We start from the raw sequence: 24,012 nt of genomic DNA, 5'->3' as shown, positions 1-24,012 counted from the left end.
TCTGACATCTTTTAGTTAACACCTCACTCAAATTTCAAGGGACAAGTATTTCACTCCTCAAGAAAAAGGGACTGGGTTGTCTCCCACAGACAACTTTTTAAAAAAATGTAATATGTATAACTGAATCACTGTGCTGTACAGCAGAAATTAACACAACATTGTAAATCAACTATACTTCAATAAAATAAAATTTTTTTAATGTAGTTAACATGGAAATAACTTGAATATCCTAATAGGAAAAGGTAAATGAACAAAATTTTGTTTCAGATTAGATTGAAAAGAACCCAGATGCTAATAAGGAAGCGATGCCTCCTTTTCAGCTTCTGGTTTCAGTTCTTAGTGTGTGAACAGCTAGAAATGGGCTATCAGATGCCATGTGCCCAGAATCATGCAGATGTTTCAGGAGGCAGCTTAACGAGGGTCTCAGCACAGACAGCTTGCTCTAAGAAGCTCTCATAATAAGTTGGAAATAAAAGGGATTTTAAACTACTGTGTAATGTCAGGAGTATACAGACCATGCCACAGCTCTTAGGGACAGCTTAGCTGAGCACTGGCTCCTCTCAAGACAATGGACTCACCCTGGAGCTCTAATGGCTATAACTTCCAATGACATCTGTAACCACAGGTTATGTTCAGGGGCTGGGGGCTCAAATTCACTCAAGTGATATCTCTTAAGTACCTGCCTTGTGCCAGCCATGGTACCAGGCCTTGACTTCAAACAAGAACAATAAAGCTCATGCTTCTACAAGCTTATAGCTTAATGGCAAGGTGTCAAGTTACTAGGTAAGAGAATAACCTGTGACAGGTAGTGAGGTAAGGATATGGACTGGGTACAGCGGAAAGCACAGGGATGACACTTAACCAATGTTGGTGAGTCGGGAAAGGTTTCCCTGATAAAATGAGGTCTAAGCGAAGACCTAGAGGCAGAGGGGGCCATATTTAAGTAAAGGGCAGAGGATTTGTACATGGGAAAAAGGGGCACTGCAAGGAGAGGGAAGTTGCAGGGGGTGTTACATTCAGAAAAATGATACATGCGGTGGCCAAAAGCCTTTTACATGACAAACATCCATGAATGCCCTCTTGGGCTTCTACACTATTGTATCATGGCCACTGTCATCTTTCTTAGCTGTGTGCACAACAAAAAGAAGTATAGAAATAAGCAGAGAAGAAGAGATATTAGACATGTCCTCTCCCTCCATCAGTCCTCCCCAGCCTGCCAAGCTCAGCTCAGAAACCTCTGTGCTTCAGGTACATTTTACAACCCAATCTGAGATGCTCTCTGAAAAAGGCAATATATATTTTCCACGACACTCACTCTGCACTTAGATCACAGTTTTTATATATGTTTGCCTTGTCTCATATCTCTCAAATAAAATTGAATTTCATAGGTGTTAAGACACACGGACACCCTTCTAGATCTCAGCAGTTATCAACAGAAGGTTTCATACAGTCATGTCCTGGCAGTCACCTGGCTGACAATGATGGTGAGAGGCATTCTTATTCAGAGATATTAAGCTGTGGAAAACTGTGCAACTGAGTCATGAAGTAGTGTAATAATAATGAGGAGACTGACACTTACAGTGAGGATGATTATCTCTCCCTTTTTTGGGAAAATCAGCATGCTTATGCACTATTATGGGATAGCAGATACCACATCTAGTTTAGAGATTAGTCTGGGAAAGTGTATCAAAAGCCCGTTACTGGGTTTCCCTGGTGGCGCAGTGGTTGAGCGTCCGCCTGCCGATGCAGGGGACACTGGTTCGTGCCCCAGTCTGGGAAGATCCCACATGCCGCGGAGTGGCTAGGCCCGTGAGCCATGGCCACTGGGTCTGCGCGTCCGGAGCCTGCACGTCTGGAGCCTGTGCTCCGCAACAGGAGAGGCCACAGCAGTGAGAGGACCGCGTACCGCAAAAAAAAAAAAAAAAAAAAAAGCCCTTTACTCATAAATTCCTCTTTGGGGATTTTTCTAAAAGAAACAAACATAAGTGTGTAAAGACAATTAGTAATACTTACATTGTGCCCACAGATGTTGTTCTAAGCACCTGAAACAGATGAATGACCACAGTGTCCCTATGAAGCAGGGACTACAGTTACCCCTATTTTATAGAAGAAGAAACCGAGATCCAGGTGACGTGCTTAAAGTTACACAGGCAAAGAGTGGTTAAGAACAGACCTCCCATCTTCAGTTTGGATTCTAAACCACTCTATTCTAGCCCCGCCCAAGCTTTAAGGATGCTTATAACAGCACTGTTTATAACAACAAAAAAATTAGAAACAACCTAATTTTCTAGCACTGGTGAAAGGACTGGTGAAAAAAGTTTTGGTATAATCATACAATGGAATACCATGCATCAATTAAAAGTGATATTATAGAAGAATATTTAATGAACTTGAAAGATGTTTACAATATTGTAACTGTAAAAAGTAGATTAAAAATATGTAGCACATGATCCAATTTTAGCAACAGATTAGAATAAACTAGATGAAATTGTCACTAACTTAGGTCAAAAATGGCCTAATATCAGCAACTGTATATGGTTGAACCTAATATGTGGGGAAGGGAGGAGAAGAGGGAGAATGAGAAAGACACAGAGACAGAGAGACAGATATTGAAACACTCTGTGGGCCAATGGGACCACTGGGTACCTCTGGGTCTTAAGACTGTGCGTGATTTTTTTTATTAATTTAGATTAACTAGATTTTCTAAATTTTCTGCAATTGAATGTATCCTTTTGGCAGGAGCAGAAAAGCAAGCAAAAAGTTACATTTTTAAATAGTTCAATCTGCTGAGCATTTATACTGTGCTATGTTCTGTGCTCCACGCTTTACACACCTCTCTCCAGTCCTCACAGCACTGACAAGGTGGGTGTCATTATCACCTGCAGCACATGGAGGATATTTAGGATGAAAACATGTAGGTAAAATGTCCAAAAACACCAGACTGTGGTATCAGTACTTAAACCCAAGGTTGTCTGCAAACAAAAGTCCAAGCACTTTTCACAAGTCCATTCTGCTCCTGAAGTAGTGAAATCACGTATTTTGGTTAAACATAATATCCCACAATTATGTTTTTCATCTAATATGATCCATTAAGGTGGAGCAGCCAACGATAAGACCTTTCACTGAGCGAGCCTATGGGGTCAGCCAGTGACTCAATATTCAGGGGCACTGAAAATAGGAAATTATCTCAGTAGTGAGAACATAGGGCGTTTCTCAAAGAGAAAATAAAATTAAGGAGATGGTTAAATCTGAAGAGCTTCTGTAAGTTGAAAATGATTCTATGCAAACAGAAAGGGCAGTGAACTCACTGTGAAAACAGTACTGATGCTATTAGCTGGCCTGCTAAGGAGTACTCTAACCTGAAAACTAGGCCTGTATAGTACCTGACACATGGCTGGCTCTCAAGATATATTTGGTGAGTGAATGAAAGTGATTGTGCATGCAGAGCAGGATAACTAACTTGGACAAGCAGAGAAACCTTAAAACCATCATCACAATTCTAGGTATATCCTCCTCTCCTAATTCACTTCAAGCAGTCCAGTTTTCCACGCAAAGGACAGGGAGAGAGAGAATACGTTCCAAGATACACTGAGTTTTGAACATGTGTCAGCATTATGCAGCTACTTTATTTTAACCTCACAATAACTCGAGAAGATGGGTATAATTACTCCAACATTTCATGTGAAAAATGGACTCAGATGATAATTTGCTCAGTCACTTAGCATTCAGGTGGCAAAAGCAAGGGTTCAACCCAAACCCATCAATGCTTCCATATCTGTGCTCTTCCACACACCCTGTGGACCATCCCAAGTGAGCAATGCTCATCAATTACTGGATCCGATATCAGCGCTCATTACTGGCCTGCTTTTCAAAGGGGAACCTTCTAGGACAAAAGTGTCACAGATATTTGAGAAGTAATACTTGCCTAAAATGAGAGTTCCCAGGCTTCAAAGTGTTAGTAGCAGGTTCATCAGAATGATTTGCTAAGAAATGTTCCAACATGTCCATAGCCATGCATGTATTGACAAAAACAAGGCATTAGGAAAAATCTTTGAACAAACGAGAGATGGTTTAGTAAATCTCTTGTTTTTGTGTAGACCAAGAATAAAGAAAGGAGAACAATTCGAGATACAGAGAAATGCCAAATGGACAGATACTCCAGAGGAAAGAACAAGGGCACATGAATACATTGTCTCATCCAAACGACTCCCTCAGCAGGAAAAAAAAAAAAAAAAAGGATGAAATCATTTTTCCCTTAAAGAAAGAAGTGATGGTTATCATCAAATTCACCTTGTTACAAAATTCATCAATCACTAGCTGGCTCAAGAAATGGGTACAATCACTTAGCATTAGACAGGCCTGGACCTTAGCAGGAACACTGCAACTTCATAGGAATGGAAACTTGAGCAAGTCCCTGACCTTTATTACACTTAATTTTCTTTTTGTAAAATGGGGATGGTGAAATGTACTAATTACATCAAAAGTACTTGTTGCTATATGTGGCACAGCACAGATCTGGTAGCAGCAGAAATTTTATTCCGTGGTTGGCACAGTGGAGTGTCCCACCCCTAGAAAAACATCCTCCAGCTGTATATGAGGCTGGAATAACAGGCCTGTCGGTGGTTTTCATTATTTGTTTGTCTTGCATGAATCATTCATGCCAAAAAGGACAACTTGGTTCTCAACAATGTGAATTCCAAAAACAAATTGCCCAGTAACTCCATAAAGTAAAAACAAGCCCTGGTGTATCACCCTTTTCATCCATTTTTATAAAGCCAATTGGAAAAAGCTCAGACCTGGGATGAAAACCAGCATTAATTTACATCCTATTCTTAATTGTCAATTAAAAACTGGATTTAGAAATTGCTCACTTGCTGACGATTAACATGTTCAGAGGTATAAGCTCATACATGGAGCCCAGAAATATAAAAGGAGAAACTTAGAAACAAACATGTGAACTTCTTAATAATCCTCCCCTTAGCATAAAGAAGTAGATGGTCATAAATAAAATCTAAAGAATCCTGCCATATTAGAAGGCATCAATTCCAGGACTTGATTTTTCCCCAGCTTATCTACACCCACCAAGACCACAGAAACAGCCTTGAAACACAGTTTGAAGTATAAGATGCTTTTTTAAAAGCAATTGGTTCTGAATTATAGCGAAAAACAAAAGGGCCCAATTCTGTGTGCTTGTGTTTGGTATAAAGAAACCTTTAGATGAACTGAATAGTCCATTTTTTTGTTTTTGTTTTACCTTGGTTTAACACCTCTGGGATCGAAGAGGTAAAACTGTAGAACTATATGGGTTTCAAGAACTTTGTGGATACATCTCTACCAGATACTTACAACGGGATAGTGTGTTGAATCTTGGAACTCATGTTTATCATAGGGAAAGTGCCATCAGTTTATAATACATAACTACCCTCACCAGGGTTGCTGTTTGAAGTAACTAAGACTGTAAGTGCCCTTAACATCTAAATGTCAAGCATCTATTAGGTTACATCAGTCAGCTACACGGACTTAAAAATATATTTTTACATGGAGTTTCACCGTGATGTTCTCCATTGACTTTAAATATAGGAAAATCTGTGATTATGAGAGAATTAATAGGAAAGAAAATTCAGCCCTTCATATTCTCATATATAGACAAAGCACAAATAAGTCACTTTCAAGAAAATATCTCTACAGAGTGCAGTGGGTTTCAAAAGAGACCAAAATAATTTTCTGCTGTCTCAAAGGATAGAAAAACATGATTCTTCCTGAATATACACACTTTCTTCCCAAGCCTTGGTTCCCTCAGGGTCTTTTATCTCCCTGTGATTTCATTCCTTGTGCCTCAGGCTAACAAGGCTATGGTGTGTCATTCCCTTTGTTAATGTAGAAGAAAAGATCCTCATTCAAAACATCAAGTGCTTTAAAAATAAAACAAGTTCGTAAAGCTTCTCCATCCATGAAGAAGAACAATAAAAATGTATTTTCCAGATCCTCTGAAAGCACTAAAACCTCATGTCCTTCACATGTCAAAAAGCCGGCTGGAGAGCTGACAGAGTGCCAGCAGTCACTATGGACAACCACCCAGTGCTGTTTATATTAATATTATTCAGTGGCCGAGAGAGAGAACCTTTATTCTTCTTCTTTAAAAAATGTTTATTAAATGAATTTTCGAAGCATGAACTGTCATTTTATAACATCAGTGCATGCTTATCCCAAATTATGAACCAGAAAAAAGGGTGTGAAATGTTTATTCTTTAATGTTTCTAAATATGAATGTTGATGTCTCTCAACGAGAGCATATTGATGACTCTATTCACAGTGGAGGGAAATCTCAAGGATATAAATTGTAGGCTGGGATTAAGTAAGGGATTTGGGGGGATTACATTTATTCACTGAAGTCAAAAGAAAAACAACGACCTTGGGAGCCATTATGGGATATCTTGCTTTATAAAGTCTTGCCATATTTTTGCTCTTTTGCTCATTTATTCTTCCATTAAAAATGTACAAAGCAGCTTCTATGGTTACTAAGTTCTGTTTGTTGAGTACTTACTATTGCTCCTCCCTAAGACCTGTCCTATAGCTAAGATTTCTTTGTCTACTGGAAGAGACTGGCCAACAGTGAGACTCATCAGAAAAGAATGTGCTAAGTCTTGCAGTGCACAGGACACTCAAACACAGAGGACTTACACCCACTGCGCCTCTGGGCAGAGGAGAGCAGGGAGGGGAGAAGGCTTCCAGAAGAGGTGGGCTGGAGGTGAGCACTGAAGGATACATACTCAGGACCACCACTGTGCAAGTACTTATTATCTTCATCCTGGATGTGAGAGGCCAAAAGGCGGAAGCCTTAAATGATTTGCTTAAAACCCAACAGTAAGGAAAATCAGGTCTCAAACCCTCAGTGCTAACAGGATGGTCTGAAAAATTTAAGTTTTCTTGAGTAAAAAAAAAAATTTAACCACAGAAGACAAGTACTACTATAGCAAAGCCCCACGTTCTCACAATCTAGAATTAACTGTTGTAACCATTACATCACATTTGCTTCATCATTTAATGCAAGAAATACCACATTACAGTTAAAGTCCCTTTTATCTCCTTTGTACCTTGTTTTCAGTTCTTTCCCTACTCCTTCCTCAATGGGAACCACTGTCATGATTTTTTTAAAAAATAAATACATTTATTTATTTATTTTGGGCTGTGCTGGGTCTTTGTTGCTGTGCGTGGGCTTTCTGTAGTTGCGGTGAGTGGGGGCTACCCTTTGTTGTAGTGTGTGGGCTTCTCATTGCAGTGGTTTCTCTTTGTTGCAGAGCACTGGCTCTAGGCACGTGAGCTTCAGTAGTTGTGGCTCGCGGGCTCTAGAGCTCAGGCTCAGTAGTTGTGGCACACGGGCTTAGTTGTCCCGTGGCATGTGGGATCTTCCCGGACTAGGGCTCAAACCCGTGTCCCCTGCATTGGCAGGCGGATTCTTAACCACTGTGGCACCAGGGAAGTCCCCACTGTCATGATTTTAATGTGTATCATTCTAGTCTGCTTGTGTGTCCAAAAATTATATATTGCATGAATTAATATATTATTAATATATTAATAATAATATATTGCATAACTTTTATCAATTTATTAGTTTTCTATTAAACTGTTTATATCACTGTGTATCTTGTTTTCACCCAATATTACGATATTGAGATCCACTAATGTTGACACATCTTTTAATGCAGTGTATTACGACATAGAATTTTATGGGAATGAATGGCTACACAGCATTACACTGTATTAACAACCTCCAATAAATCTATCTTTTCTCATATTCAAGGCCATTTTTACTTGTCTCCACATTTTCACTGTTACAAAGATGCAAAGACTATATCCCCTATACATGTATGCAAAGGTTTCTCCAAGGTATACAGACAGATGATAAAGAAGTCAAAATAAAATTACCTAATCCTATGGTGTACACAAATCAACATATTATTCTAGAGGCAGCCAAACTGCTCTCCAAAGTTACTCTGCCAACTTACCCTCCTGAGAGCAGTGTGTGCAAGCTTCCTTTCACATCTTCATTAACACTTGATATTGTCAGACTTCTAGACGTTTGCCAATCAGATGGTGAAAAATGACATCATGTTCCTTCATTATGTACTTCCTCAGTTATTACAAAGATAAATATTCTAATATGCTTATTAGCCAATCAGGTTTCCTTGCCTTGAATTACTTTATTGTATCCTTTGCCTAATCTAAAGTTGAGGGTTTTTTTTTCCTTATTGATTTGTGGGAGTTCTTAACATATCCTATATACTAATCATTTGTTTTTGTTTGTTTGTTTTTTTGTTATTTTGGCGGTACGCGGGCCTCTCACTGTTGTGGCCTCTCCCATTGCGGTGCACAGGCTCCGGACGCGCAGGCTCAGCGGCCATGGCTCACGGGCCCAGCCGCTCCGTGGCATGTGGGATCCTCCCGGACCGGGGCACGAACCCGTGTCCCCTGCATCGGCAGGCGGACTCTCAACCACTGCGCCACCAGGGAAGCCCTAATCATTTGTTTTATACGTTGCAGAAATCTTTCTCCATTCTCTTCTTTCTCTTTTAACTTTGCTTATGGTGTCTTAAAGAACTGTTTAACTTTGATGCAGTCTAATTATTCTAAGAACTAATTTACAGCATGGATAAATCTGGTTTGTGTAATACTAATTTTACAACATGAGGCTATTTTTATTTGTAAGGATAAAGGGGCTTTTCTTTAATACATGAACAAAAATTCACGGCTATATACTAATACCAAGTTCAAATCAATTCCATTAAAATTTAAACTTTCTTTGGAAGTTACTTCCACTCACTTTGTGCAAGAGTAGTGAGTAGTAAAACCATTAGGTTTTCACAGAATTTTAAGACACCATTTATGGCCCAGAGGCAGGGCACTTATAACCTCTACTACTTACCCTATTGAAACAGTCTTTATAAGTAGTATAAATGTTACTGTTTTATTACTTTCTACACTTTATTAATTTACACATGTCAAACATGATTACTTTGCTCTAACATATATGTACAAATATTCAAACTTTTTAAAGTCAACTTGGTTGTCAATGAATTAGAAGATATTTTGACCAAAGAAGGAAAAAACAGTTTTTTTTCTTATCTGCCCTGAGGAAGTTTTCAAGTATTTAAAAAACATTCTTTGACACAATCACAAATAATAAGAAATTTGATATAGTCATGAAAGATACCAGACTATATATTAAACCAGAGCACTTAATTTTAGCCAATTAACAGCATAACTTTATGAGAGGAAATGTACATGGCTTTACTAAAATCAGGTATTAGTCTCCCTGATTTTACAGGTAAGGTAAAACCTTTCCTCTTTTGAGGGTGAGAAGCTGTCTTACTACACAACTTCTTCAAAGTTTATGGAACTGACACCTAGTTCATCTTGCTTGGCTTCTACAATCTCACTGCAGCTGCTAGTTTATGGGAATTCACCAAGGATGAATGAGCCTGCATTGTACACAGCCAAAGTGGAGCCTGAGCTCCCTTAAGGCCACTGAAGGAAGGACTTCAGGTCATGCCCTTTCTCTAGAAGACCTTTGACCACGTCCTCCTTGACTTCTCCAGATGCTTTGCCTATATATTTGTAGATGGACTTCCAATCCCTCTATTAAACTTGAAAGCATTTGAAAGAAGAGGCAGAGTCTTTCATCTCTCATATCTCATGTTTATATCCATTACTGCTCCTGGAACATTTATGCCTTCATTCCTTCCTTCCACAAATATTTATTGAGAATCACTGGGTGCCCAGCACTGTGCTAGACATTAGGTGAATAAATTAGCTAGGCAGCAGTGAATAAAACAGACAAAATTCACGTTTCTATGGGCCTTCTATCCTGGAGGGGAATACAGACAAAAAAAACAAAACCAAACAAACAAACAAAAAAAAACAAATGAAGTATTTTCAAATAGTGCCATAAAAAAATGTTAAAAAGACGACGTAATAGATTGTTATGGGAGAATATTCTTTATGTAGTCAGGGAAAGCCTCTCCTGGTGATGACACATAGATTGAAAGTTCGTTGACCTAAATTAGAAGCCAGCCACATAAAGTTCCAGGGAGGAGAGTATTATAGGTGGAGGAAATATCAAGTGCAGAGGCAGAAATGAAGCTACTATGTTCCAAGAAAGGTAGGCAGAGGCTGAGCAGTGTGGTACCCTGAGCGAGCCGTGGGATGAGAAGGTAGGGAGGGACAGATCAAAGGGGCCAGGAAGGTAGGGAGGGACAGATCAAACAGGGCTTGGTGGGTCACGTTAGGGCTCTGGCATTTATTCTAACCATAATGGGAAATACTGGGGAGTTTGGGGAAGGGGAGCAGCATGCTCTGAAGTGCAGTTTTACAAGATCACTCTGGTCTCAATACAGAGAACTGACTGGAGTGGGGCTAAAGTAGATGCAACAGTAGGGAAACTATTGTGATCACCAATTAAGAGAGGACGACGGTGGCTTGGATTTGAGTGGCAGGAGTAGAGAGTAGGAAAAGGTTAGATTATCTTATATTTTCAGGTTGAACCAAGATTTTCTGATAAACAGATGTAGAGGGAGATTACACAAGGTTAAAAAAAAACAAGGAAAAAATATCAATAAATGATGTGTGTGGAGTGGAGTTAAATAAAATGACAGCCCAGCCTTGTCTTTACAGCATGTGAACCAACTAGCGCAAGTAACATAAACATTTATAGTGTTCTCACCATGCCCCAAGCAATATGAACCTGACGTGAATTCATCTGGTAAGGACATTAATGGTCAGAGGTTGGAGATAATGCAAAAAACTGCACCAGGGCTCTGTCTGGGGAGCCTCCTGGCAAGCAACTCTGGAGAAAGAGAGGCTCCTGCTCAAGAAGGGTGTGGCCTGCTGGGTGAAACGAGATGTCCTCAAAGAGCCCCTCCATCCATCCACAGACCGGTCTGATGTGAAGTCTGGTGGAAGGCACAGTTGTCACACAAGGAATTGTAAGTAAGTACCATTTACTGAGCCATTATCATGCCATTGTGTCATTTAATTCTCACAAGCATATGACATAGATACTTTGAAACTTATTTTAAGCCAAGGAAAGTGAGGCAAAGAGACAGCACAGAATGGAGAGGCACTAAGTCTACTGTCATTCAGTTCCAACAGGGAGTTGGGTGGGTGGAGGTGGAAGAGATTGTCTGCCCCTCCAGAGAGTAACCAACAAAAGCCCAGGTTTCAGACTCCTTCACAAAGGCAAAATCTGCAGTTTCTGTGTGTGACCTCTATCAAGATATTCGGGCAGTCCATCAGTGAAATTGCTTTAGGGCAGTTCTGATGAACCATTCATCCCAAGCTCAATCCTTCCCACCTGTCATCAATGTCCAGCCCTCATGCCAGTGAACCCAAATGATCCACTCTTATTCTGCTGCTCCATCAACCTGATTTCTAAAGTAATTCTGACAGGGTGATGGGTATGTTAACGACTTGCCTTGAGGACTGGGCTCCGGTGACTTCTCTCCCCAGACAACATCGATCCTCTATTGTATCCAGTCAATAGACCTTTACGGCAGACTTTGCTGGTGAACAAGTCAGCTTTTTGTGCCCTACAATTTCTGGCTTGTAATACCCTTCAAGTGGATTCCCCGGTTCGAATATCCTGCAGGCAAATTCTTACTACTTATTCCGAGCAGCACAGCGTGCTTGCTTTATCTAAAAGGTTATCAGTACTCTTAATGTTGTATCTGAAAATGTTTGAGCTAGTCTGGCCTCCTAGGCATGTTTTCACTACTTCCAAGTACATTTAACCAGAAATGCTATTGGTGACTAAATAAACCCCAGTTTGGATTTTCTAGACCAAAATTAATTTCCATTTTTTGTTTCTAATTGGTACTAATGTCAAAAGCCTAGGGAACAAGCATTTGAAAACTATTTGCTGGCTGCTAGCTGATTTAGGACTCTCCATGTGTTTTTGGATGTGCCCTATAGCCAGAGGAGAAATAAATTTCTCTATAGACCTTTAGAAAATCATAAATAGAATTATATGGGTTGAGAGAACAAATGTATTATTGCTACTCATACAAAAGGTTTAAAGGGTTTCCAAAACAAAGAAAGATCTCGGGGATTGCAGACACATATTTATGAGAGTAAATCACACATAGAATCATAGGTTTGAAAGGGATCGTAAATACAATCTTGCCCAACATTCTTAATGTTACAAATGAGGAAATTACAAATGCATTCAACCAAATTGGTGTCATTTTAAATGACATGTTAGTGTGCCCTCGACACCTCTCAGGAACTTTTGTTTTGTTCTTTTGTCTGGTGGTATCAGTCCTGCCTCCTGCTCTCATTCACTGACCCTTATCACTTTCACCAAATCTCCTTTCCAGCTCCAGGAGGCACCAGATCCTTATTTAAATTACTGGCTGTAAAAGAGATGCGAGTCTGGCTCCACCATTTACCAGAAGTATAAACTTAGGCAAGACAATTAATTTTTCTGTGCCTCTATTTTCTCATCTGTAAAATAGGAACAAGAATTGTAACCATCTCATCTGTTGAGCATTAAATGAGTTAGTTCCTGTAAAGCTGTAAAGCCCTTACAAAGATGCTTGGCACATACTAAGCTCTCAATAGAGGAGAACTATTGCTGTCATCATCATTATCAACGTACCCAACTTCTGCTTCCCTTGATATCAGCAGATTATCTCTTCCCCAGTTTACCAAGAGAAGAAAGGTCATCAAATATGAACTCACTCAGATGCTCCTCCCCACTGCCTGTGAGCTCCTGAGCCCAGAAACCTATTGACATCCTGCCTGCCACTCTTTCCTCCCTCGTTTTGTCGGGAATGGGAAGTACTTCACACTAATCCTTCCATCAGTGTCAGGATCCCATCCGTCTTCTCAGGAGCTGTGTTCCCTAGATTAAATGAACTCTCAATTCAATCTCCAGACTCTGTCTTTTCTTTCACCATCCTCTCAGCCTCTTTCACCTTAAAACACAATCAAAAGCAAACAAACAGGGCTTCCCACGTGGCGCAGTGGTTGAGTGTCCACCTGCCGACGCAGGGGACATGGGTTCGTGCCCCGGTCTGGAAAGAGCCAACATACCGCGGAGCGGCTGGGCCCGTGAGCCATGGCCGCTAAGCCTGCGCGTCCGGAGCCTGTGCTCCGCAACGGGAGAGGCCACAACAGTGAGAGGCCCGCGTACCGCAAAAGAAAAAAAAAGCAAACAAACACCAAACTTTCTCTTGAGCCTACATTTGTCTTTTACTAACTCCCTATCTCTTTACCGTTCCTTGTTGACTTCCCAGTTAAGTTTCTGGAAGAGGAGTCTATGCTTTAGCATCTTTGCATCACCCCTCACCCCACAGCAGTCTGCTTTCTGTCCCCAGCACAACATTAGGCCCTTCTTTCTACTCCAGCCAGAAAACCTCTCACTACTTTACCCACCACCATTTCTAGCTTCCTCAATCCACCTCTTCTCCTGAGGCTGTTCTCTTTCTCAGGACGAGACATTTACAAGTCTGTTTACTTTTCTCCAGGCTGCGAGCTCTGTGGGAACCAACAACTATTCCTCATTGGTTTCTTTATCTGCAGCATCCAGCACAGTTCCTTGCACACAGTATTCAATGAAAGTTCAAACTATGAACACATGAATGACCTTCTCAGAATCATACATTCAATCTCATTAAATGAAACAAGCATTTACTGCTCTCCAATCACATGCCAGGCACAGTGGAGGCCTGGCATTAACAATGCACAGGCCTCCAGGCATTAACAGAGACATCAACAATGCACAGCCCCTGCCCTCCAGGAGTTATCATCCAGTAAGGGAGGAAGAGAAATACAGGACTGATGAACAGATAAGAGATATTGATGGAGGAGGAACAGAGAGAGAACAGGAAAGAGGAGGAAAGAGAGAACTGGAGCTAAGATAATGTCACATAGGCTAGGGTATTCTTTAGGATGCCAATAGAAGTAAAATACATGCATGCTTTTTTAAAAAAAATCATTTAATCAAACCTAAAAAGAGGTAATATGCCCAAGTCAGTCAAATAAATCATGATTTCACTTCAAGCAAACAAACCATGTTCAGTTCTCTGACACACCTGGTTTTTCATACAGAAAATACATTGAGACCCAGGAACACTGACTGTATACCATATATAGGAATCCGTCCATCCACTGACAAGGTAAACAGTCATACTAAACCTCCAAGGGAAGCCTTTTTAAATTTGTGCTTGTGAAGGTGCTGTCAGACTCTTAATTTCCCACGTATATTGGGAAGGAAAAAATATACAGAGAGATAGCTATGAAAACGAGTTACTCTTCTGCCTGGAATGATTGATCCTGATTAGCCCAGGGAAACTGGGCTGCTGCTGCATAACGGAAGAAAGCTGATCTACGTCTAGAACCCAAGGGATTCTTTGGGGCACCTCTTGGTACTTCCATGTCTGGTAGTAAAGGCTAATGGAAAGTGTCAACAACCTATAAAAGGCAGGACAACTGAGAATTCAGATCCTTCAGGAATGGAGGTTTGAGTCACTCCTCCAGCTGAAGAACCCTAAGTAGCTGAGGTTTGGGCTGAGAGGGAGAAATATGAAATGGGGAAGAAGGAGGCCATACATACAAGTACAGCATGTGACTAATTACAGAAAAGAGGCCTGTAGTAGTTTTTAACATTTCTCTTTGCTTTCTACATCTATGTGTTTCTTTGTAGAAGCTATTTTCTTTTTTTCTGCTCTTTGCATTTTTATTTAATTTTATATAAAATAAAAGTTGTTGGAAGATAACTTTAGTATCTAGGTAGCAAGATATTCTGTGGTACTTCATCTGAATTTCAGGAAAAATTAATATAACCAGCTATGGATACCAGGACTTTGGGGACTTGCATCTCCTAATTTTGGGAAAAGAGTGAGAACATCTTAACTTGTAAGATGTCAGGCTGTATTTTATTAGATGGAAAGGCAGAGTCGTTTTGTTGATGTACAAGAATTCAAATGTGTGTAGAAAGGTGCACAGAAGAGCTGAGTAAACAAAGGAGTGGACTGGACCAGTTATCACTTTATTGTCTCTCAGGGCTAAATTTATCCTTCATTTTTATCTACAAAAATGGATGTGGGCCCTTTAAGTACTCTTCCTTTGCCAGCTGGCTGACTGTTAAGCATTTTCTGTAGGGTGCCGGAGAGACACTGTAGGAGGAAGGTGTTGCCCATCATGGTTCTAGTGTGCCAGCTCAACTGACTCCAGAAGTGCCCATGGCTCTTCCAGCACCCAGCCCCTGCCCTGTCAGCACAGTGGGAGTGGCTTCTCCAGCACAGGCAGCTTCTTCAGCATCCAGCTCCTACAGTGCACTGTGGCTAGCAGCACCCATCAGCCAGCAACTTCCCCTGGCATTCCCCCTTGGGCTTTTTTGTAGCAGAGTGCTTCTGGTAAGACATTTCTCCAGAACAGCTTTCTCAAGCATCCTATAGAACAGATTTCTAGCAAGTTCCAGAAAGCAGATTTCCAGCAAGTTTCACTAGGGGTGTACCATGGCAGTCTCTTTGCCATTCAGTGAGCTGTGGCTGTGCTCTAACAAGGTCTGCATCACACCGTTAGTGGGGCTTCCTCTTTAGGTATTCTATCTCAGCCCTAGGAGTAGTGGATGCTCCTTATTTCTGCCATTCCTGTATTCTTTTGAGTGTTATCTACTTTCTACTAGCCAATCTCTACACCAAATTCGTGTTATAGCTAATGATTCTTTTTAGTAAACTTTCCCTGCTCAAGTTACTATGTGTTCCAGGAGCAACAAGCACACCAGCACCCAGATCTTCGTTTCTAAATACCATTCTCCAATGGCTCATTCTAGGACTGAAGCAGGAAAAACACAAAGTGAGCTTGGAGTATCCTACAGTAGCAGAAAGTAAGGAACTGCTCAAAAGACCAAACAAAACAAAACGACCAAACAAAAGGGCAATGGCGTATGAAAAGGACACAGAAGCCACCTAAAAGAACTCCCAGTTGCCAAAGCTGGAACAATTTAAGCAACAAAATAAACAATATAATATTGACTTCTCATGTAAATATATTTAAGTCCACACTGATATGAATAAATGATTGATTAAATGGGAGAGAATAAATAAATCTTCCTTATAGAATATGTCCAGATAACATATGTAGACATTCTCCCCCTCAAAACCATGGAGCTTAATCTCTACCCTTCATCCTTGAGGGTAGGCTAGACTTAGTGACGTATTCTCAGAGAAAAAGGAAAAGGAAAAATAGTAACTTTATGTGGAGAAACCTGGCAAACACTACACATCACTTCACATGATGAAGGTTAACCGAGTGATGACACCATCAGTGCTGTCATGTGAATATCATCATACCTCTGATACGATATAATGAGACAGGCATTTCAACTCTGTGGTATTTTCATAACCTGGACCCCTAGTCTAGTCATGAGGAAAACACAGACTGGGGGACATTCTGAAAGATATCTGGCCAGTTCTCGTCAAGGTTGTCAAGTTTATGAAAAACAAAGACTGAGCAATTGTCACAGACCAGAGGGGACTGGGGAGATGTGAAAATGCAGTGCAGTGCTCAGGACTAGATCCTGGAACAGAAAGAGGACATTAATGGAAGAAATAATAAAATCCAAATAAAGTCTAGTTTGTTTAATAGTAATATACTAGTAAGGAGCTAACTGGTAGTGTATTCATGTCAGTTTCTTTTGGCAATTAGTTTTGCCAAGCTAATGGTAACTTAATATGTTAAGGGAAAAACTGGATGCAAGTGTATGGAAACTGTCAACTCTCTTTGTAACTCTTTTAAAATTGTTCCAAAATGAAAGGTTTACTCAAAAAAATTATTGCAGTTTCTGTCTCTTGATTGGACCCTGAGTAATACAAGGAACTGGTGTCATTAAAAAAGCAATCATTTTCTGGATCTAACATATATTATCAAATATATGCCTAACAATAACCAGAGAGGAGGGGGCAGAGAGATAAAAATCCTTGGGAATTAGGCCATTTTAACTCTGCTACTTAGTAGATTACTAGAGTGTGCATTTGCTTCAAGAATTATCTGGCCAAGAGTAACTAAATTACACACTTCCTAATGAGTGATATTAGGGTAACAGCTATAGACAAAACCCAGGTAACAAAATTCAGCGCTCTGGCTCAGAATAGCATTTCCTTAGGTGCTTAAAAAAGGTGTCAGAAATGTTTTCTAAGAACATCTTTAAAGCCTTCAGATATCTGTCCACGTTTATTTATGCTGTTCATGATAAAGCCAAAACATAAGCTGTGGAGAATAAACTAGAAGTGACCTCAATATCATCATCCAGGATTGAAAGAACATGTGTTGTCAGAATTCTAGAGGCTTCATTCAAAAGTCAGTCAACTCTGAAATAAAGCAACAGCTTGTTTTCTAGAAGGCCTAAATCCGTTCTAGAGAGTCTGAAACCCATGTAGACCTTTTGTTTTGTTTACACACTCTTTAGTCTGATCTCTTAGTTTGAGGTAAGCTTCAGTTCTTAGGGGACAAAGTATGACTGCAACTAAAATTATTCCACAGTATTCTCACCCTGAAATTAGTAACAAATCTCATTTCTCAAATGAAGAATATAGCCACTCTTTTCTTTCCCAATGGTTTATATAATAATGTTATTTTTCTTCCAAATGTGTAGGAACAACTGATCTTTAAGTTGGAAAAGTCAATGAAAGCAACAATGCATTTGAGGTCAGTTGGCCAGAAAAATGGACATGAGCCAGATCCCACATCCCAAACATTTTGCCTCAACAGCATGTGAACAAAGTGCCCTCTCCCCTCCTGATCTCTAACAGAAGGCTAACAAAACTCTGCAGGACAGTTACCCATTAGAATGGGAAGCCTGTCGGGGCAGAAAGACGCGCGCACGCACGCGAGCGCACACACACACACACACACCCCTGTTTAGGACACGACAAAAAGGCTCTTTCACATGGAATGTTCTATGCACAGACAGCATAAGGACCTCCCCTGAAGATGCTGTTTTAGAGGCAGTCAAGAGATCACAAGTCTAAAACAAGTAGTTCTAACAAGATAAAGAGTAATCTCCCCAATTCCAAATGGAAGCAAGTAAAAATTCTTAAAACCAGCTTATCTACATAGCTTAAAGCTCTTTTGGACTAGTTTCAGAAAATTCTTTGGTAGCAAGGAGGACAAAGTTGTGTTGTCATGAGAGTCTGCTAATTTTTAAAACTATTTTTCCCTTTCTCTAAATGTAAATGTTTCATGCATTACAATTTAGTTGCACTTCAATTCCTTCTCACATTTTTCAAGGCAAAACGAAGTATAAAGGAACAGGAAGAGTGCACAATTACACGCACAGCAAGGAGTTAGCCAGAAAACCTAAGTTTTAACTGTGAAATTTAGAAAAGCAACTGTATTACATGGCATTCCATCATTTAATCCTCATAATAATGAATATAGGATTTTAAGTGCAATCTGCTTAGAGTCCAAAACACCATCATTTTACAATTATAATTCTAACATAATGGAGAAAAATTATATACTATATTATGAATTGATTTAATACCTAAATGTTCATGAATTTTCATTTATTACCAATAATTCTCCCCAGTAATCTGAGCAAGTACTTATTATTTGCACCTCAGAATTCAAAGATAAATATGTTAAGCATTGAAAATATCAATTTTACTTCTGCTTTAGAACCAACAATTGGTAAGTTTTCATCACCAAGAAAATATATTAGATAAACGAACAAGTAAAAACAGACGCAGGAATACAGTAGCTGTGTTACCACAACTGCCTTACTGAGTTAAGGAATCTAACTTCTGGACCGTACCCTGGAAAATGCATTGATATTCACAGAAGTACCAGAATCAGATGATTGAAATCTTCTTTCCAAGTACCTTTCTTTATACTCTATTCATAACAGTTCTGTGTATAATACATGTAGAGATTTAAAAGAAACAGTATTCGTGAGTTGGACTGGGAATCTACACCACATTCTGCATTGGGATGAAGAGGGAAACCTGTGGCTCATGTAATCTGCAGACAAGAGGCCCATACAGCAAAAACATCCGGAGACAGACAACAGCAGGTGGAAACTTACCACTGGAGCAGTTGGTCCCACCCCAGCCAGGCTCACACTGACAGGTGTTTGGAGCAATGCAGCGACCATGGACACATTTATCAGCACAATGGGCTGTCAGAGAGAAAAATCAATCAAATAAGGAAAGTTGGCACAAGAAAAAAAACCCAACAACACAGCTGTTTCACATCTCAGTCTCAAGTATCACTTAAAAACAACATGCATGCTTGATAATTTTCTTCAATCCGTTCCTCAGCCCTCTTACAGTCCTCTGTGTAACCAAACAATTCCCCTTCTTATTTTGATACCTCCAAATAAATTCCTTCATTTCTACTATATAATTCTACTTCATGCTAAATTAGCAAAGAAGTTTCAAGGAAAATTGCCTAATCCACTTTTTAAAAAAATTACCAGTGACTACCAAATATATCCTCTTTGTTTCAGGAGGAGCGTATATGGATGCACAAACAAACCACAAAGCAAGATCTCAGGACTCCAGGGCGACAAGAGTAGTCTGAAAGGTATTCCCTTTACACAATACCTTCACTGGAAACAACAGTCAAATTTCTTTGTGCACATGTTATTCACAACCATGACACAGCAGACTTAGATGCCCTTTTTCTGTTGAGGAGAATATTCGAAAAATGTCACCCAGGTCTTTAGGAAATAGTAAATCTCAATTCCTCTTTTGTTAGTGAATATCACTGGTGTGACCCAACCCATGAAAATAAGGGGTATCGTTGCAAACATGAGTGGATGATTAGTCTGATGATTTCCAAAGGAAAGCTCAGTGGGCGGATAGAAACGGATCAGAAATATGCTGTGTCGCACATCAGCATTATCCTCAACATTAGTGCCACTCAGGTTGGTTAAATCTTCTTTAAAATACCTGGATATATGAGTAATTGTGAGAACAGCTTGGAAGAGTTTGGATTTCAGATGTTCCAAATTTCATTTAAGGATGGGATAAGGTATCCTATGCTTTAGAGGTAAGTTTTATTAATTCATATCTTATTACAAAAGTAAAACAGGTCTACTGTCCAAACATAAAATACCAATAAGCAAAATAAACCTCTCTCTTAAGGAAAAGAAAAAGAGAATCATAATATTTTTCAATTTGCTTTCCCACTTAATGAGAAAAAAATCTTTCTATGTCATTAAATATTCTTTTGTGTGATTTATATACTGTGTATAAGTCTATATTGTGTATATATATTTATATATGTTGTGTGTATATATTTATATATGTTGTATGTATATATAGTATAGGATATACATATGTAATATATATATTGCTGGACCAAAAGTGATAATCACTTCTAAGGTTTTTATCAAAAAGATTTAGACATGAAGAGATATAAATGAAAGGCATTTTAGATGAAGAGAAAGCAAAAGCAAGCAGTAGAAAGAAAAACAAATGGAAATGAGAAGATGTTAGGGTGCAGTGTTTGGAGCAATAGCTTTGGAAAGAGAGAGACACTTTGAAAACCAAACTAAGGTGTCAGGACTTTATTCTGAGAATTAGCTGGGAATATTCTAATGAAAGATATAAATTTGTTATAAGAAAGAAACTATCAGGTAGGTCACCTGATGAGGACACTGCAACAAAATGAAATGACCAAAATTTCAGGAAATACACGTTTATGTCCTATTACTAGAATAATTCTTTAGCATCCAGGCAATTTGGTGAGGGGTATCAGGCCAGATGAGCTAGAGATTTTGACACTAGACCTCCAAGGAGATGCTTAGCAACCTCATAATACTTGATACAATTACGTATTTAATTATAATGAGTAGCAAAATCTGCCTGTAACATATGAACACACTGCCCTACAACATGTTGACTTCTGCTGCCAGGTTAAGTCAACATGTGCTAATCTCAGGGTTCAGTGCCTCCAGCCATTTCTATGCATGTTTGATATTGCAGATGGGTCATTCATTCAAAAGGCCATAGCTCTGTACTGTTATTTCTTAACATTTAGCTATACATGTATAAGCCAGCAAAATAACATAACTAGAGTATGCAAGGTTCAACTAAATGCCACAGAAGGCCCAGTTCTAATTGTGTAGGGCATGTTCTGAATCCTGTATCACACTGTTTTATGGTAGCCAGGACACCCCCATCTTACAGAGAGTGCTGGCACCCATTGTAAATATGTAAATTTGACCGTGCTTGGTCTAACTTGTCTTATGTACTAATGGCATCTATGCTTGCAACATACTGTTAGTGATCAGCCTTCAGACATCAAATTCCCAATTTATCCTGCATCAAGATACTAAAACTATTTAAAATTCTGTTTGTACATTTTGAGAAGTTTTAAAAATCAGATACTAGATCTCTAATATGAAACCAGAGTTTTCTGATAGTGTGCATCTAAAAGAAAACACAGAGGGCTTCCCTGATGGCTCAGTGGTTGAGAGTCTGCCTGCCGATGCAGGGGACGCGGGTTCGTGCCCCGGTCCGGGAAGATCCCACATGCCGCGGAGCGGCTGGGCCCGTGAGCCATGGCCACTGAGCCTGCGCGTCCGGAACCTGTGCTCCGCAGCGGGAGAAGCCACAGCAGTAAGAGGCCCGCGTACCGCAAAAAAAAAAAAAAAGAAAGAAAAGAAAACACAGAAATTGGATATGATGGTTGATGAAAAGAAGTATCATTCATATCCTCAAATTTCAAATTTTTGTGTTTATTTAAAATATTCTTGTTGGCCTCACCCATTAATTTTACACTAAGAAAATGTTATAAATGTTAACTTATAAGGTGTATCTATATTAATAAAACACTACTTTGTCTTTATATCTTAGGCATCTACACATAATTTCATTTGACAGAAAAATCAGTTCCACTATTTGAAACTTGGAAAATCTCTGGGTTCCCAGGACACTGGATTGGATGACAGCTACCTGGGGTTTCCTATCTACAAAGAGCGGGTGGCCAGGAGAGGAAGGTTTTGGGGGTTGTTCCATGGGAAGGTCTCAGTTTGCTCCTCCCCTTTTTTCTGTCTCCTTTCATTTTCTCACTCCTTATCTTCCTTTTCACCTTCTTTTACTACACATGTTTCTCTCCCCTAAAATACTTCCTTGATATGCACAGTCACTACACAGAATGCAGATTAAACTGTGGTTTTAGTTGTAGTTGTGTTGGCTCTTAGCCCCTGAGTAACCCCAAAAGATTTCCACTGTACCCACCTGAATCAACCAGAAAGAAAAGTAAGACAGAGCAAACAGGTCTAGAACCTTTCCTCCAATATCAAGATAGCCTTTACTAAAATGGGTAAAGAAATGCATGATAAGCTAAACCTGGGTCCCAGAAGATTAGGAATCAGAATTGCTTATGCTTGGATACCAATTGATTGTTTTTTTGTTACTCTTGTTTTGTTGATTACAAAAAAGGATATTAAGTGAATTTCTATATGTAAAAATCAAAGGACATCTGCTTCAAAATGCTTTGAGATTGCTGAATAATCATACGAATACTCTCATGTTTGATTCTTGATGATATGAACTTTGTGTTTTATGAAATAAACACCAAGAAGTCCAGTCAACTGTAATAGATGGAAAAAAATCCTATCATGGTAATTTTAAAATCTAGATTATTTCTATGAAAACCTTGAAATAATAACATTTGGCTAAAGTCTGAAGCAAAACGTAAATAGATAGTTAGCAGAAAACAAATTAGTCTGTAAGTTAATTAGGAATTGGAAGGGGCAATCTGCTTTCCTAATGATTTTTTTTTCTTAATTAAAGCTAGAGTCAAAGGAGTCAACTTGACGCATTGAAGCCTAAAGTCAAATAATGATCTAAGTAATGGAAAGTATTATTGGTACGGATTCTCAAAGGAAAGAACACAAAATTCTCCTGCTGTGGTGCAGAATCTCCACATGACATTAGACTGTCACACAAGTGCCATCTCTGTTCCATGCCCTATCCCACAGCTTGGGACTCTCCACATTTAGCAGCAGCTCTCACCAAGCACCCACAAGACCAGGGGGAGCAAGAGAGAAAACAGAGGAGAAGAGAGCAAGCTAGAAAACTCTGTGTTCTCTGATGTCCCAACTCTCCAAATTGCAGTAACACTAACCATGGCATATGTGGTGACAAACACAGAGCCTGCCTCTAGGAAACTGACTGAGCTAGATCCCTACCCTAGCTTCATCTTTCCTCTTTTAGCCTCAAATGCCACCTACTCTGGGTGCTGAGTTTTATGACTAACAAACTCCACGTGAGAACCCAAGGTGGGTTAAAGACATGAATGTGTCATATAGAAAATTCCAAAGTCAGCTGGAAACGAGAAAGGGAACAGAGGTCTCCTGTAGCAAATGTTCAATAGCTTAGATTTCAAGGACAAGCACAAAAGAACTATCCTAAGTATGGCTTTCTCATCCATGGAAACTGTCATTTTATTCCCTATCCTATTCTTATTTTTAAAAGGGCAATTAAAATCAGGAAAATGCTAGCAAAGACAATCTATCCAATATGATTCTTTTTCACATCTCTCTTTAAGAAAATCATTAATATCACATTCTGAGTTTTCAGTAATCTTTTACAGAGACCAGATGTAAGCTGAATATGTGGACCATACTTGGTACACCGCTGCAGACACATCAAGTTGCAAAGAGCAGCCAAGGCATCTTCTCCCTCAAGAACTGGGGGGCAAGAGACACTGATGAGAAGAACATGCCACAACTATGAATTGAAAGCTGTGGACAGCCTGTCTGCCTGATGCACAGGTGAGGACTGACCCAATGACCCTGGAATCTTCTCTAATTAGGCTCCTATTTCAGCCTTAGCTCCTAAATCCATTTAAATCCCATTACCAGTGACATGGATCTCATTCCTCTTTCACTTGTAAATATTTGCCTTTAATACTGAGACCTACTAACTATACTCAATAGTTTTCTCTTCTGCCATATACATTTCCCTTTGGATTTACACCTAGAGTACGGCAGAAAGG

General features: G+C 39.5%; 1 protein-coding gene across 1 annotated transcript in view; it reads right to left on the bottom strand.

The window, feature by feature from the left end:
* Positions 1-24,012, bottom strand: part of MEGF10 (multiple EGF like domains 10) — a 120,707-nt gene that overhangs the window by 63,560 nt on the left and 33,135 nt on the right. Inside the window, exon 4 of the mRNA XM_065873223.1 lies at positions 19,085-19,177. Within this exon, the coding sequence (XP_065729295.1) occupies positions 19,085-19,177 (93 nt within the window). The remainder of the gene's footprint in view (positions 1-19,084; positions 19,178-24,012) is intronic.

Source organism: Phocoena phocoena, chromosome 3 (assembly GCF_963924675.1).
Source record: "Phocoena phocoena chromosome 3, mPhoPho1.1, whole genome shotgun sequence".
NCBI lineage: Eukaryota > Metazoa > Chordata > Mammalia > Artiodactyla > Phocoenidae > Phocoena > Phocoena phocoena.
Note: the sequence above shows the minus strand (reverse complement) of the source record. Positions and strands in the feature narration are given on the sequence as shown.